At 30.5% G+C, this 17393-nt stretch overlaps 1 protein-coding gene across 1 annotated transcript in view; it reads right to left on the minus strand.

The window, feature by feature from the left end:
• Positions 1–17393, minus strand: part of LOC145277718 (fasciclin-2-like) — a 674167-nt gene that overhangs the window by 180880 nt on the left and 475894 nt on the right. Inside the window, exon 6 of the mRNA XM_080129418.1 lies at positions 6717–6851. Coding sequence (XP_079985544.1) covers positions 6717–6851 — 135 coding nt within the window. The remainder of the gene's footprint in view (positions 1–6716; positions 6852–17393) is intronic.

Consider the following 17393-nt stretch of genomic DNA (forward strand, 5'->3'; position numbering starts at 1 on the left):
GTGCGTGTGTGTGTGTACTTGCAAAACCAAAATGACAAGCAAAAAGATTACATGATATTTGTATTCTTTTCGAATGTTACAATTGTTTCGATATCAACAAGACAATTTTAATTTTTTGAACTTGGCATCTCGTCAGAGAAATATTAAGTTAATACTTATCTAAACATGTTGCCATACTGTTATTTCCGGTTTCAACCAGTGTGACCCGTCTCGTCATGTTTCGATAATTCCTCTTTCGGTGTTTGTTTTCGTATATGCTTGGTTACAGAAACGTTAATCATGTTGCTTAATATTTGAACCATGTTGCTTAATATTTGCTTAATATTTGAACCACTTTACCTGGCTTAATTCTTATTGATATATGTACATTGCAACTGGCTAACAGATTTTTATATATTAAACCTTTGGGGGAAAATTTCAAATATATATATATATATATATATATATATATATATATATATATATATAGCCTTTGAGATTTGTAAAAAAAAAGTGTGAAGGAAAATTTCCTTGCCCCAAAATATTTTTACTCGTCCGACTGATTCAGTCAATAATCTATATATCTCTATAAAAGTGAACGTGTCTGTGAGTGTATGTGTGTGTGTGTGTCTGTCTGTTTATCTGTCTGTCTGGGTACATTTCCCTACGCAATGACTCTGTCAATTTTAAGTCTACAGACTTGAAATTTGATATACAGGGTAGTGAGATTTGGGAAAATAAATGTGATCGGTTTTAGGCCAGAAATGTGGTTGTTAAGGGGTATCAGTTTCCAGTATGCTCAACCCAAGATAGGAAGCATTATGTTTGATATAAAAAGAAAACTTTATATTATTCAGATCGAGTAATATCCACAGTTTCTACATTTATGCGTATATATATATATATATATATATATATATATATATATATATAATAAAATTCTTGGTACAGCAAAATGGAAGGAGAAATTTCAGAGGATACATAATTTAATTTAAATCAAAAAGATCAAAGAAACAAAAAACGGGCAGGTGGAATTGTTAAAATTTCCTTAAGGCCTTATCGTCTGACCCTCTAAGAGGAAACGTCAGAATGATAAATTAAAAGCTAAGAATCGAATGAGGAAAGAGGGAAATTGGTTTCAGTTGGAAAACCAGTGAGAGAAAAAAAATATATAATTCTCATTGTTCAGGTGGATTTAAATCAATAAATATTTCCAACTGATGTTTCAAAATCTTTTGTCTACACAGGCTAGGTCGAGAGTTATTAATGACTAACGCCTCAATGATATTGAGATGATAGTTCGACCTAGCACTGTCTAAAACAGTAAACCAACCATAGGAATATTGGTCAGAACATATATATATATATATATATGTATATATATATATATATATATATATATATATATATATATATATATATACATATATATATATATATACACACACGATGATTGAAAAGTAAGAACAGCAGGACCATCGTGCAGAAAAATCAACGCCACAATATTGGCGCAAGCTCTAATAATCAGCCAATCTCTTACCATAGTGAGGTATCTCCACGCGTTGCTAGTGTGGTTCGTGAATGAATAAATCCATAATTGCTTGGACGATGAATGTGTCGTCGCAGTTCGGACGAATAGCCGTCCAGACGTCCTTACTTAACGCGTTCATCTTTTTTTTATCTCTGTGGTTCTCTGAAAGAGCAATTATACTCAACTAAACAAAGAAATGCAGCACTTAAAGAGTGAATGCGTGACTACCATTCCACAAGAGTTCTTGTGAAATTAGCTGATGCGATTTCTGGTCGACTTAAAAGCACGTGGCGAATGTAGGCAACTATGTTTATTTTTATATCAATGTCCATGCATTATATTTTTCTCATGTTCATCTATCATATAAATCTTACCTATTTGTTTAAATGTATGTATGTATATATGTATGTATGTATGAATGTATGTATGTATGCGCGTATGTATGTTTGTAGGTGCGCACACAACTTTCGACAGAGGCGACGGATTTTCACAAGATCGATGTCCTTTTGAAGCTCCATTTTTCGGACATCAAATTTCGAAAAATTGGCCCAAAACGTTACATTATTTATCTTCAATTAGGCACATTTCTACAAGGAGGGGGTCGTTTTTTTTCGCCGATAGTTTTGAAACTCATCTCCTTTTTTTTATTGGCTAGCCTTAATTTAAACCTTTGCCACTTCTGGTTTTGCGATGAACACAACGGCAAAGACATCACATTTTTTTTTGTTTTTTTTTTTACTTTCATTTCCTTCTTTGCGATACTGGCTCGAACCTGACTGCCTGCTACCAGTTTGTTTTGTTTTGTTTTCTTTTGCTGCTCAACACATCACCCAAACACCCGGGCAACGCCGAACACCTAGGCTTGTTAATTGCAAAATCACATTTAAAAAAAAAATTGTATGCATTTTATAAACACGATTTACTTTTCTATACCTCTGTATGTTTAATATATAAAGCAAAGTTTATATAGTTCTGATTGATTTATATAGAAACCAGGTTCAAAATTTATTCGTGTCCTATCTACTTTCTAACCTTGATTCTTATCTACAAACGGATTTAATTATGCAGTAGAGATTTATGTACGCATAAATATAATATTTTCACTAATGCAGAATTTGCATTTATTATAAACAGAAATACCGTAGGTATTATACGTAACCTTGACTTCCTTTGTAATGAAGTAAAAAAAAAAGCGGAAATAAACTGAGACATGTGCAGGCAAGTATTATATTTTTCTAACAGTTCAATTATTGTAAGTAAGAAGAGACTCGGGCTGAGATCGACACTAAAACCTAAAGAAAGTGAAGTAAGTACGATAACCATTAGGCCATCTTGACACATCTTTGAAACGTGTTATCAAACTTACATATTATATATTTTTTATAATAAAATAAGTAATTTGCTATGTGAACAAATCACGCATGAGCATTCGTGAAACAGTTGACAAAAAGATAGAAATCCGATGACCCTTAAGTAGCCATTATTTTTTAGAGGAAAACTAATTAAAGCTTTTTCCCACATTTTAATACCATATATATTTCAACTCTGTAGATCCAAAATTCGTTCAGTATATAGGTTGAGAAGTGCCTTCACAGATTCCTCACCGTCATAGATATATACATTGTATTTTGAATCAGACATCATATTTAAGAATCTGTGTTCTCTTGTTATTCAAATGACACATTATTTGTTTTATTTATGCATGCATATCATACCTTATAATAAAACATTTTCTCAACAAAAAAATGGCGTATTCTCTACATTTTCTAAAACAAAAATCGTTCGCTCAATTTCTGCTACGCCAGCTTATTTTGGTGTAATGCCAGCTTCTTTTATGTCATACATGCGTATTTTGTTTCATACAAGTTTATTTTAATGTCATGTCAGTTTATTTAAATGCTATGCCAGGTTATATTCATTTCGTACCAGCTTATTTAATGTTATACACATTTATTTTGTATCATATTATCTTAATTTATGGCATATTATCTTATTTTGTGACATATTATCTTATTTTGTGACATATAATCTTATTTTGTGACATATTATCTTATTTGTGTCATATTATCTTATTTTGTGACATATTATCTTATTTTGTGTCATAATATCCTATTTTGTGTCATATTATCTTATTTTGTGACATATTATCTTATTTTGTGTCATATTATCTTATTCAGTGACATATTATCTTATTTTGTGACATATTATCTTATTTTTTTGTCATATTATCTTATTTTGTGTCATATTATCTTATTTTGTGACATATCTTATTTTGCGACATATTATCTTATTTTGTGTCATATTATCTTATTTTGTGACATATTATCTTATTTTGTGACATATTATCTTATTTTGTGCCATATTATATTATTTTATGACACGTTCATTTTAATGTCATACCATTTTATTTATGTCATACCAGCTTATTGTAAATTTTATGTTACACCAGTTTACGAGGGGCGTGCAATATGTAATGTTGCTGACCCACTTCTAGTTGGATGATCTAGCTGAAATTTTGGATGTGCAATGATTTATATCTCTAGGGGTTATGTGGCAAATTACAGCTCTGGATTAAGTGGTTTCTGTTTTACAGGTGTTTGAACTGAGTCAGGTGTGAAATGGAGCCCGTCGAATGTCGAGCAGTGATCATCTTTATGTCGTGCACGTTTATTTTATGTCATACACATCAATATTAATGACGTACCAGCTCATTTTGATGTCATACCTGTTTACTTTAATTTCATGCAAGCTTATTTGTTTCATACCAGTTTATTTTAACGTTATACTTTTTTTGTGTCGGACAAATTAATTTTAATATCAGACTAGCTTATTTTTTGCCATATCTTATTCCGTGTCATACACGTTTATTTTAATATCATACCAGTATATTTGAATGTCACACCAGTTTATTTTAATTTCATACCAGCTAATTTAAATGCCATACACGATTTTCTGTCATACAATCTTTTTTATTATACCAGCTTATTTTAATGTCATATCTGTTTATTTTATGTCATACCAGCTTATTTTTGTGACATACCAGTTTTTTTTAAAAATGTAATAGTAATTTCTTTTAAATTTAATATTATTTCATGCAATATTTTAATTATGTTATATATCAGCTTATTTTGATGTTATACTAGTTTATTTTGTGCAATACTGAAATATTTTTAATACCAGCTTATATAACGTCATACCAGATTATTTTGTATTATACAATCTTATTAACTTGCATATAAACTTAATTTTATGTCATATCAACTTATTTTAATCTAGCACAAGTTTATTTGCATATTATAAAAGCTTTTTTGTGTAATAGAAGCTTATTTTGATGCCATACTAGATAATTTAATGTCATATCAGTTTATTTCCATATCATATTAGCGTACTTATTGTCATAGTTTATTTTGTATCATCACAGCTAATCCGTGTTATACAATTTTATTTTATTATCATACCAGCTTATTTTGTGTCATGCCAGATTTTTAATGCCGTACGAGTTAATTTTGTGCTATACACGTTTATTTTAATGTAATACTAGCTTATTTTATTTATATCAGTTCATTTAATGTCATACCAGTTTATTTTGTGTCATGCAAGCTTATTTTGTCTCATAGAAGTTTATTGTAAGGCTATATTAGCTTATTTTATGTCATACAAGCTTTTTATGTCATACCAGCTTATTTTGTGCCATACAAGTTTATTTTAATTTATACTAATTTATTTCGTGTGATACATGTTTATTTCGTGTCACACCAGTTTATTTTAATGTCCAACCAGTTTATTTATATCATACAATTTTTAATCAACTTATTTTGTGTTTTAGCAGATCATTTTAATGTCATATTTTATTAATTTTGATGTCAAACAAGATTTTTTGTGTAATGCAAGTTTATTTTCTGTTATACCAGCTTATTTTGCGTCATACAATTGTTTATGTCACAGCAGATGTTCTGTCTTATACCCGTTTATTTTAATGTTATAGCAGCTTATTTTTATCATACAATTTTTAATGTCATATTCGTTTATTTTATGTCATACCAGTTTATTTGGTGTCACACACGCTTATTTTTATAACATACCAGCTCGTTTTCATGTCACACAGAATTTTATGTCATACAAGCATATTTCATTATAATTCAAGCTTGCTTCATGTCACTTAATGCAAAACTAATACATATGGTAAATGATTAATGGAAAAATGGTCACTATTTTACTTACACTCAAAGGGAGCAAGACAGAGAGGAATTCATAGATAAGCTGACTACATTTCTCAAAACGACTACGTTCTCTCTGATTCTCTCTCTTCTGATCTTGAACATGTGGTACAATGGAGAAAGGAGTGGCTGGTTACATTTAATGCATTTAAAATCAAACTTCTATCTTTACATCATCAACGCTCTGATCCAATCTGGCATCAATTGAAATGAATGTTTCTCGTCTTGGGAAGGCGCCATGTTTTGACCTTTACTCCTGATCTGAAATGGAACACGTACATCAAATTCGTTGTCAAGGTCGCTGGAAAAATTGGGGAATCTTTATATCTATCTAGTAGATTTCTACCTGCTGATGCAATTCTGTACCTATATAAGAGCCAGTTAGTCCAAGGATAGTGTATTGTTGCCAGATCTGGGTAGAAACTGCTAGAATAACGTATCCTGCCTGGACAGAGTTCAAAATAGACTTCGTAGCCTAGTGGGGATGCCATTTACTTTTCGCTGCAATCTCTTGCTCACAGAAAATACATTGCGAGTCTGTCACTGCTTTATCGTTGCCTTTATGGCAAGTGCTAGTAGGAACAAAAATCTATGGTCCACCCTCGCCAAACATTCACGAGAAACACTCGTCTAGCTTAAAAACTATAAGCAGTTTCCCCTACTTTTTATCTGTTCCTAAAACTAAACGTGTATTCCATGAACTGAACTTCTTCCTTTGAACTGCATAGTTGTGAAACTCTCTTCCGTTTGCCTTCTTTCCAGTTGATTACAATATGGTCGTCTTCAAGTCCAACATAAACAAGTTCTTGATAAGCCGTTGTCCTTACCAAATGTACACTTCTAACGAATACTATGATATTGTCCATTTTACTTCTGCACACTCTTTAATACTTATCCTCGGGTGTCCTCTGAGCCTTGATAAGTGATGATTTCTTTGTATAAAAAATCAATACAAAAATGTAAAGAAAACTTTAATATTTGAGACTTACCGTCATCAATAAATGCACCCTTAAATTTCCAAGAGACATGGAGAGCCGGAGAAGCATCGGCCAAACAACGAATCAAACCGTTTTGTTCCGTAACCAGATGTTGTACTTGCGGGCAATTAATATAGGTTATCGGCCCTGGAATACAAAAGTAAACGTTGTACATTTAATAGAGGTGGATTTTAAGGAGTTATCCTTAGAAGAGATGTATATGAATTTTCAGAACATAAAAAATAGATTAAAAACATTAGTTTTTACTTATATGTACAAAAACACCCTGTGTGTGTATGCGTATGTGTATGTGTGTGGGAGGGTTGAGAGAGAAAGAGATAAAGAGAGAAAGAGAGAGAGAGAGAAGCAAAGAGTTGCTGACGTCAGAAACGGTTCAGCTGTTTTATTATTCAAATGCACTGAAATGTAATTTTGTGTCTGGGAGTGTTTATAGATAGATTCTGTATCAGAATGCGTCTGATAAGAACCGAAATTCTTTTCTAGACACAAACAGAAAAACAGATAAAAGAAGGAACAGTCAGATTTTGACCAAGAATAACACAATTATACAGCCTAACCTTACAGTATAGATTCATTACAATTGGATCTGAGAAGATTTATCGCCGCACCAGCAGAAAGGTCCATCATATAAAATCCACCGTATGTTCTTTGATAAGACAGAGGCGCGTTGGAAATGATTGTTTGTTTTCAGAGCACAATTGAACAATGATACTTGACTTTTTGCATGTTCAATTTAAATTCAAAGATTAAAAAAATATAAAATCGAATGTATGTTCTCTCTAGTGTAATGTATACCACGTATATGCATATTTATTTTATTTTCTATTGTTATTGTTAATTTGAAAATTATTTTGTATCGCTATTCTAGAGTAAAGTTTATCCTATGTACACAGTTGTTCGCTATTTCTCTCCTACAATTTAATAAATGCTGGGGTTCTTTAAAGTATAGGAACGCAATTTTTTATGAAGGCATGACCTACATGGATCATCCAGGTCTCTACATGTGTTTGCTTTCTTACTACTTTCTATTCGACTACCGGCGGGCGTCCGCTTTCTTTGAGTCCCTAGTATTGGTTTGCTAGTGTTGTTTTCATTTTTTTTTGTTATCTTTGGACGTACTTTTGTGGTCATAATATCCGGTTTTGAAATTAAAGGAAGTAATACCTATGTAATATTTCTTGTTATTCGGGGTTTCCTTCGCAAATATTGTGGCCCGGTAAACTATGCTTTTGGTTAGGCATTTATTTTTAAGTAGGCAAAGTGTGCGGGATGTACAGTTACATTCATCTTGTTCATTATTAGCATTTTTATTTTTATTTCTATTACAGTTGTCGTTGCCAGGGGTGAGTTTATTATTATTATTATTATTATTATTATTATTATTATTATTATTATTATTGTTATTATTATTATTATTATTGTTGTTATTATTATTATTATTATTATCATTATTATTATTTCTTCTCGATAATTTTTTCCTATATGTTAGTTTTTTTGTCATGTTGTTCATTTTTTATTGTTTATTTTGTTATTATTGTTTCCATTGCTTTTGTTTGATATTTTGTTATTATGTGCTTTAATTATGATCTCCAAATTTTCGCAGCAGATGTATGATAACCTAAGGTTATTTTTTATATTTTCATTTTATAAATTACTACTTAGGTCTACATATATATTGAGCACTGTTGAAGTAAATACTTAAAGTTTAAGCAGAAAATTATACTTTCGTATATTAATTTATGTGATTAAACGAAGTAGCCATTTACATATATATATATATATATATATATATTGAGTAAAACGATTAATAATTGTGAATTAAAAATCGGTTTCAAACGAAAAAACAAACAAAATCAACTCGATTGTACGATCGTATCAGAAAATATGTTCATTTTTTTCAAAAAGGCAATATGCATTAAAAATAATTTGATAGAAGGTTTGTCCTTTAAAACATAGTCTCATCATCATCAAATATGGAAGGATGAGTTAAAGACAGTAAAATAAACTTTTTAGTCGTGAGTGAGGCAGATATTTCTGGAAATATTTAAAAACAAAATAAAGTAAAATTAAGTTATTAATTTTATGCTGATAAATCAAATAAAATATAAAATTCATTAACGTTTCGTTTTTATTTCGAGACTTCCTCTAGATGAATAAAATTAAGGAAACAAAAATACCAGTACAAATATTATATAAATATTATATATATATATATATATATATATATATATATATATATATATATATAAATTTTCTTTTAAAATATGTGACGCTGTTCCATTTCATCAACGGAAAAAGACGTTGGAAATCACAAAAAAGGGGGTGAGGTTTCATTGTTTCATTGTCAAAGAGATGGAGATGTTTAATAACGTCATATAGTCGTAAGATATCTTTAAAAGATATACCGTAGTGAATATTCTTTATGGGGAAATATTTAACATCCATATGACTTCATAAAAAATGTCCGTCTTGTTAACAACGCACCCCCACTCACTTTTGTGAATTTCCGACGTCTTCTCTCATTGCTGAAATAAAACGGCGTCACATTTTCACAAGAAAATTTTAAAATAGGTGTATTAGTGTTTTCTCAATCTCATTCATCCAGAAGAAGTCTTTAAATAAAGACTAAACATTCATGAACACATAACTTGTTGTGTTCCGTTTGAAGTCTTTATATTGGGGGAATACTGTTTCCACAATTCTTATAATATATATATATATATATATATATATATATATATATATATATATAACGTAATGTATAAGAGGGAAAGAGAAAGTTCAATTCCACAAAAGGAGATTTATCCGGATAATGCCAAGCTCCACAATTATTATTGGAGCTTATACAATAGGACAACAAGAGTATGAAATGAAGACACAAAACTATATATTGGTAGATGTAGAATGGATCATTTATTGAATAATAGAATACAGGCAAAATTTGGGGGATAGATGCCAGGGCATTTCGAAGCCTAATGTTTCTCATCAGGATTATGCAAGGTTGCAAAACTGAAAGGTAATATGCGGCAATACATTTATAAGTTTCTTCTAATGATATAGGAAGTATGATTATAAGGGAGCGGTCGGAGATAAGGATGACAATGACTATGAGTGCGTTTATATATACGTCCAATGAAAATGGGCAATTTTCTAAAAAAACAACACCGGATCTCATCGTTTAAAAAAATCAACAACAAAAACCATGTAAACAGATAAATGATAAAAAAAAACTAAACAATAAATTTTCTATGGCATCATAGCATAATGGGTTAAGGCGATGGACTGAAACACATAAGGTCCGGCGTTCGAATCCTAACAAGAGTCAAGCTACGATGAAGAGAAGTAGGACTCCGAAACACGTATGGCCGTAGATTACTGTTTTTAAAAATAATAATAAATTAATATATATATATATATATATATATATATATATATATAGCATAATCACGTTGACACGCCAGTTCTCGTCAGATCACCGAAGTTAAGCAACATTGAGCCTGGCTAGTATCAGATGGGTGACCATTTGAGAATTCTAGGCGCTGTATGTGCTTTCCACTTATCTCGGAATTGTTTCCAGTCGTTCTGAACATCCACGTGCCCCTGGTATACCACAATGTCGATTCAGGGGAAGTGTGCTTGGAGATTGTGCAACTATTGTCAAATTGTCACGCGCAGGCACCGTTACATAGTTTGTCAAAGACTGAATGAAGCCTTATATATATATATATATATATATATATATATATATATATATATATATATATATCTTGGACTTTTTCTCGTATATACATCAGTAAATATTGGAGTAGGTTTTATAATTGACTAGCGGGGCTACCCAGCGTTGCTCGGGACCGTATAAACAATGAGAAAATTTAATTTGATTTTGCATATATTTGTTATTCTTAGGAGAGAGGAATTTATTTAATGTCTATGTATCATTTGCTATTTCGAGCAAAAAATATTTTACCTACCTAGAACGGGTATTACATGTATGAAATAATTGTATCCTACCTAGAGTAAATAATTTACAGCGTGCATATAAAATAATTTTACATTTGCAAGGACGGGTAATATATAACACATATTGAAAATAACTTTACATCATAACATACCTTTTGACTCCAAAACGGACATTACTCTATCCAATCCAACCCCCCAAAAGAGAATTCAAGAGCAAGTTTAAAATTAAGATAATCATTCTTCTTTCTACCCACCACTACAACTACAACATTATTTCAGGATGATAACATAAAAAATTTAAAAAAAATATAGATCACCCCTTACAAAAACTGGCTTAGTAAACTTTCATAGAAAACCAAAAATATATATGTATTAATCTAATTTTGAGATCGTAAATTGTTTCAGTCATATCCGGAATTGACTTAAAAAAAAATTGCTTTTTGAGATAAAAAAATTGATTAAGCCATTTCCGGTATAAACTTTGTATTCTACCATTTTATGATTGATAAAACAACCTAAATGGATGCTCTAAATATTACTTAAGAGCAGAAAAGGTCAGCAAAAAAAGATTATAAAAGATATGATCAAGAATATGAAAGTAAAAAAAAAATCATTTAAAATACACCAGTTATCTAATAAATATTTTTTTTTAAAAAATCGTTGTCTGTTCGTAAATAAGCAACAGACAAATGAATTGGAAAACCGAATCCGGTAATTGACTTTTGAAAAACGGATGAAATAAAGGATTTCTTAGAGAAAAGAAAAAAAAAAAACAGAAAACGACCACAAATTATTAAGTTCAGACGCCAATACACAAAGAAAGAAAGAATAGAAATATGAAAATACGAAAGAAATCAAAATAGAAAAAAATAAAGGGAGGTAAAACTGTCGGCGTCGATTCTCTATAAACAAGAAACTAAACTGTTTGTGGCAGCGGGATAAATTATATTGTATATAAGCGAAACTATTTATTGTTTTAAATTTTTACGATAGTGATGAACTCCAATGTTTTCTTTTTGTTTCACGGAGGAGTTCGGGTTAGACCGCTAGGTATATTTCCTAATTCAATATATATATATATATATATATATATATATATATATATATATATATATATATATATATATATATATATATATACATTTATATATGTATATATACATTTATATATATGCATTTATATATATATATATACATATGACTTAAATTCATGATTAAAAGCGTTTAAAATTAAATCAACGTTTAAAACAAAGTTAAAGGGGTGAAGAAAAGAGGGGAAAAATGGGGGAGTCAGCTGACCGGTTTCGCCCTCGCTTTATCAAAGCTTTATCGAGGGATTTTTTTTTTTTGAGAGAGAAAAAAGAAAAAACACGAATGGGAATGGCAAATATGTACAAATAAAATCACGTTACGATACGTTATGTATGTGAAAAATAGAAAAAATTAAATGGGGGAAAGCGGTTGAAATACAGCAACGTTATATTAATCTTAATTACTATAGTTTTTAGAATCGCGATTATTACAAAGTAATAATTTATGTTTTAAATGTCAATAAAATGGCAGAATACAATTTAAAGAGTCTTAGTACTAATTAACTAATTAACTAATTGTAGTACAAATTTACTAATTGTAATACTAATTAACTAAGTAACTAATTGTAGTACTAATTAACGAATTGTAGGGACTCAAGCTTCAAATAATATTTGTAGAATACAAGATGTCGAGAATCAGTGAATAAAACTAATTATTTTATCATTTCCAATAACAATACACTGTTAGGACATTTAATGTAAAGATTGAAGAAAATACAAAGAAAACTATTAGATATAGTATCATTACAATAAAAAAAAAACTTTTTCCGTCAAGAAACCCATTAACTACTTTGTAGAATCAAACAAAGTATCGATAACGATTACTTGCGAACGTATATATACGCATAAGACAGGCAAGAAAGATTTTACTAGACAATAGAGAAAGATTAGTGCATAGTATAATAAATAAACATGGCAAGTCTTGTTGAGAAATGGACACAAACGCATCACTAAAGCAGAGTAAAGTGATTTCGGTCGATTATTACGACCGTAATCATTTGGACAGGAAACTGCAGAAAAATAACGCTTACATCACTGAAGTTTTAAGTTTAATATCTCTGATATGTAACCGGATTATTACTATGGAAGACAGATTACAAAAAGAATCATCTTCGGAGTTAAATAATGAGATGCAAAATAATATCTGATATGAATAATATATATATACATATATATATATATATATATATATATATATATATATATATATATATTCCCTTCAGTAACCCTATCAGTAACCTTAAATTCCGGAGCCGACGTAAACGGTTCGTACTCAGTGAGCAAAGCGAAACCGTTAAAAGCTAATTAATGGTCTGGCGAAGTGATAAATATCTTAAACATTTCCTCATCGGTGCCGTAGGCATCATCGCGCCGATAAGAGCGTCGCAACCGACAGAGAAACACTCCTCTGATTCGAATAAGCATTAGGTTATGCCTGGGATCATAACCTATGGTAAACATTGAACAGTATACTGAATTCATTAATAGCAAATTTTTTTCCATTTTAGTCAATAAAACAAATCATTTGAATAACATCATGCAGTTCAGTTCCTTATCCTCGACGCCTGCTGCATAAAATATAATGAATTTGTCTAGTGCGTGAATGTTGCTGTCCATTTGGCTTGATAATTAGACAAGTTCAATCGAACAAGAAAACCGTTTTTAACCTGAGGAAAAAAAAGTAACGGTATCTGATAGGAGGATAATCATTAATCAGAAAGAGTATAATTCTTTGTTATCGGCTTTCCGCCCGCCGAGAAACGAGAACACAAAAATTGTAAACAACTTTGATTATAATCTCATATTAAGATTAAATATTTCACAATCTTCATCGGAAATCATATGTCTGGCAATCTTCTTAGATATGTTTTCTACAGAAATACACCCGATAAGTATCGACAATCCAAAAAAATCTGATCTTAAAAATTACTTTTCTCACTTATAGATGAAAAAGAATAATTTTTATATGGAAATATTTGAAATTACACCGGCCGATGGAACTAATAAACTTTCAGCAAATCATCTCTTCTTAAAAATAGAGTTATCATAATCTGGGAATATAGCTTAGTCGTAAAGCATTCGACTACAGATCATTCAAGCCCGGGTGTACAATACCATTTTATTTATTTTTTCTTATTAATGAGTTCAGTGTATGATAAAAGAACGCATACCATTTAAAATCTCTGGAAATCATTTAATCGTTTGCTTATTTTGCATTCATCCTCAAGCCCAAATTTACAGCTTACGATATACTATAAACAAACACAGATGGAATTTGATGAACGACATTATCACTGTTATTTTTTTTTTATGTTGTAGTTTTTTTGTTTTTTTTTCGAATAATTCCCCGGGCAAATTATTCGTCGTAATATATAATTATAAATAGAAGATTGATTCTACAATAATACATACGCAATCCACACGCAATCCGCAATGATTGAAAATATCATGTTTCAGCGTATTGTCTGACCAGCCACGCCAGGCGGCCAGCTAGTATACATACATGTGCTATAATTCTTACATCATTTTTTGTTTATAGAATTACAAGAATTTTAGCCCGGCGTTGTTCGGGTGTTTTGAGGTGTATGTTGAGCCAAAGATAATTAAAAAAGTGGTAGAAGGAAGGCAGGCTGGAACCCGTACCGTGAAGGAGGAAAAGACTGGGGGAAAACGTGACGCATTTGCTGTTACGACCACCGTCAAACCGGGAGTGACGGAGGTTTTAATTAAGGTTATACAATTGTAAAAGAGGGGGATGACTTTCGAAAATATCGACAAAAAAGAAACCACTCCCTGTAAAAAAGTGCCCTGTTGAAGGTGAAGTAATTAAATTAATGTTTTAGCCAATTATTCGGGATTTGTTGTCTGAAGTGTCGAGCTTCAAAACGATACGGATCTTGTTAAAATCCGTCGCCTCTTGCGAAATTTTTAGGCAGACATGCAAACATTCATACATACATTTATATAACGGTAGCTACAATTTTCGACCCTAACCGATAAAAAAAACCTTGTCCTACTTCTGAATACCTTTTTTTGTAAAATTTCAAATGTTTAGACCAGAGATTGTCTGAGTAATTTGGTAGAGACCGAAAGGTCAAACTTTTCTAAACTTTGACCTCTATTATGACCCTTAACGTTTATTGTTCTGGGCTCAAATCAAATCATTAAGTTAGATCCATGCCTAAGGAACCTATATCTAAATTTTCAATTGTTTATATCCAAAATTGGCAGAGAAGTTTTGTAGAGTTGGAGTTATTGCGTAGAGAAATTTACACAGACAGACAGACACGCAGACACACAGACAGACAGGCACGGTCACTTTTATAGATATATAGAATATAACCTAATAATAGTTAGCAAATAGGTATACATACAGCGTTTGTCTTTTATATATAGGGATAGATATAGAAGGACGAAAAGTGGCGTTTTATCTAAACAACGTAATGGAACAAATGTCAAGAAAAGTAAAAAGAGAATTGATTGAAAACTGTGTAGGGAAGAATTCAAAAAGTAAAAAATAAAAAAAAAATAAAAACGAAAATAAAAAAAATAATTCGGCTTGTGAATAAATAATTCACGGAAGTGTTTGTTTCTAAGGAAATAAACAAAAGTAGAAATTCACCAAAACTATTCAGTAATTGATTTTTTTTAAATGAAGGAACGAAACAGTGTCAAAGGAGACTAAAGAAAACAAACAAGTAATGAAGAATATATATATATATATATATATATATATATTCTTCATATATATATATATATATATATATATATATATATATATATATATATATATATATATATATATATATATATATATATATATATCAGGCCGCCCGGCTTTGCCCGGTCCTAAAATATTATATTTAGATTCATAGATAAACTGAGAGAAATGCATGCGAGTATTATGTTTTTTTATATACACATTATACATCCTGTAAGCAAATAAATAAATAAATACTCGATCTGAGATCAAAACCAAAACCAAAACCTAAGGACAGTAATTCAAGTTCAATAACGCTTAGACCTGATTGACACGTTCTTTATAAAAAGGTCTTGCAAACCTACTTATTTTTAACGTAAGAAATCTGTAACGTGAACGATTCAAGCATACGGATTCGTGAAAACGTTTGCAAACAGATAACAATCCGATGGCATTCAAGTTTGACTCCATATCAGCCCCTTAGTCGGATGAACACCGATTAAAAGTGTTCTGCATGTCCGAATACCCTATATGTTAAATTTCAAGTCTGTAGTTTACAAATTTGTTTACATTCTCACTTTTTATACACCCACACACACTCACACACCCACACACACACCCACACGCACGCACACACACACACACACACACACACACATATATATATATATATATATATATATATATATATAAGGTACTTTTTCTGTGTAATTACATACCTAATATATTTAAAGTCATTGTATTAGGAGTAAGAAAACCTATAAAATATTTTAGAAATTTAAGATTCTATAAGTTCAGTATATACATAGTCAAAATATATTATCTGAACGCAAATTTGTGTTCTATTTATTGAAACTATTTTTAAATTGAAAGAGCAATAACTGAATAATTTTCTAAGTGGACTAAGCCCATCGGACGGTGTTGATAAATAATAATGGTTTTTATGCACATTCATCTCTCATACTACGAATTAAAATGTGTATAGCCCTAACAAACTGATATTAATTTATATGGTATTTAAATATAATTGTATTAAACACACACACACACACACACACATATATATATATATATATATAATGATAACCTTTTTCTCTGCCATTTTCGAGATCATAAGATTTAAATTATTGCGTCTTATACGTATTTCGTTGAATGGCAAATACCTTAATAAATATTCACCGCTAATCCTTTTATAGAATTTTTTCTCATATTACATCATGATGCCTATTTCTGTTCACCTAAACTTTTTGTATTTTCTAAAGAGGATACGCGAGAAAATAGTCAGTATTGACATATAAATAATTATTAAAGATTTTTTCTTTGTGTAATAAAACAGGTCTGTAATATGTACGACAATTTTCATATGAATGATGAGATGAATAAACGTTTGAATGGAGCAATTTTGTAATTAATTTATCAATCTGCCACTTCTTCTTCTTCTTCTCTCTCTCTCTCTCTCCTATATATATATATATATATATATATATATATATATATATTCATGTGTGTCTATATTAGAAGAAGTATACTTTTCTAGAGGAAGAAGATTACGATGAAATTCTTTGTGACGTCCGAAAACAATGATGTCATCTGCCAAAATAGAATGAAGAGTTTAAGAACAAATCATGTCTGAGATCATGAACACTGAAGTATATAGAAGAGTGACTGGTTGTCTCTATGAAAGGTAACCAAATATATTAGATGCGATGATAGAAACAGTGAGGATGTGATTGTATACTACTACACCTCTGAGTTTCATTTGCTTCTTATACCCGTGCACAATTGACAGTGCCAATGAATAATATGTAAGAAATGTAGGAATTAGTCCCCAGTAATTAGAGAAACTGCATATTTTTTAAACCCATTTACATCGAAGCTTACTATAAAATTAAACAGATTAGAGCTTGAATTCGGCTT

This window comes from Euprymna scolopes, chromosome 6, assembly GCF_053919585.1.
Source record: "Euprymna scolopes isolate OS-2025 chromosome 6, ASM5391958v1, whole genome shotgun sequence".
Taxonomy (NCBI): Eukaryota; Metazoa; Mollusca; class Cephalopoda; order Sepiida; family Sepiolidae; genus Euprymna; species Euprymna scolopes.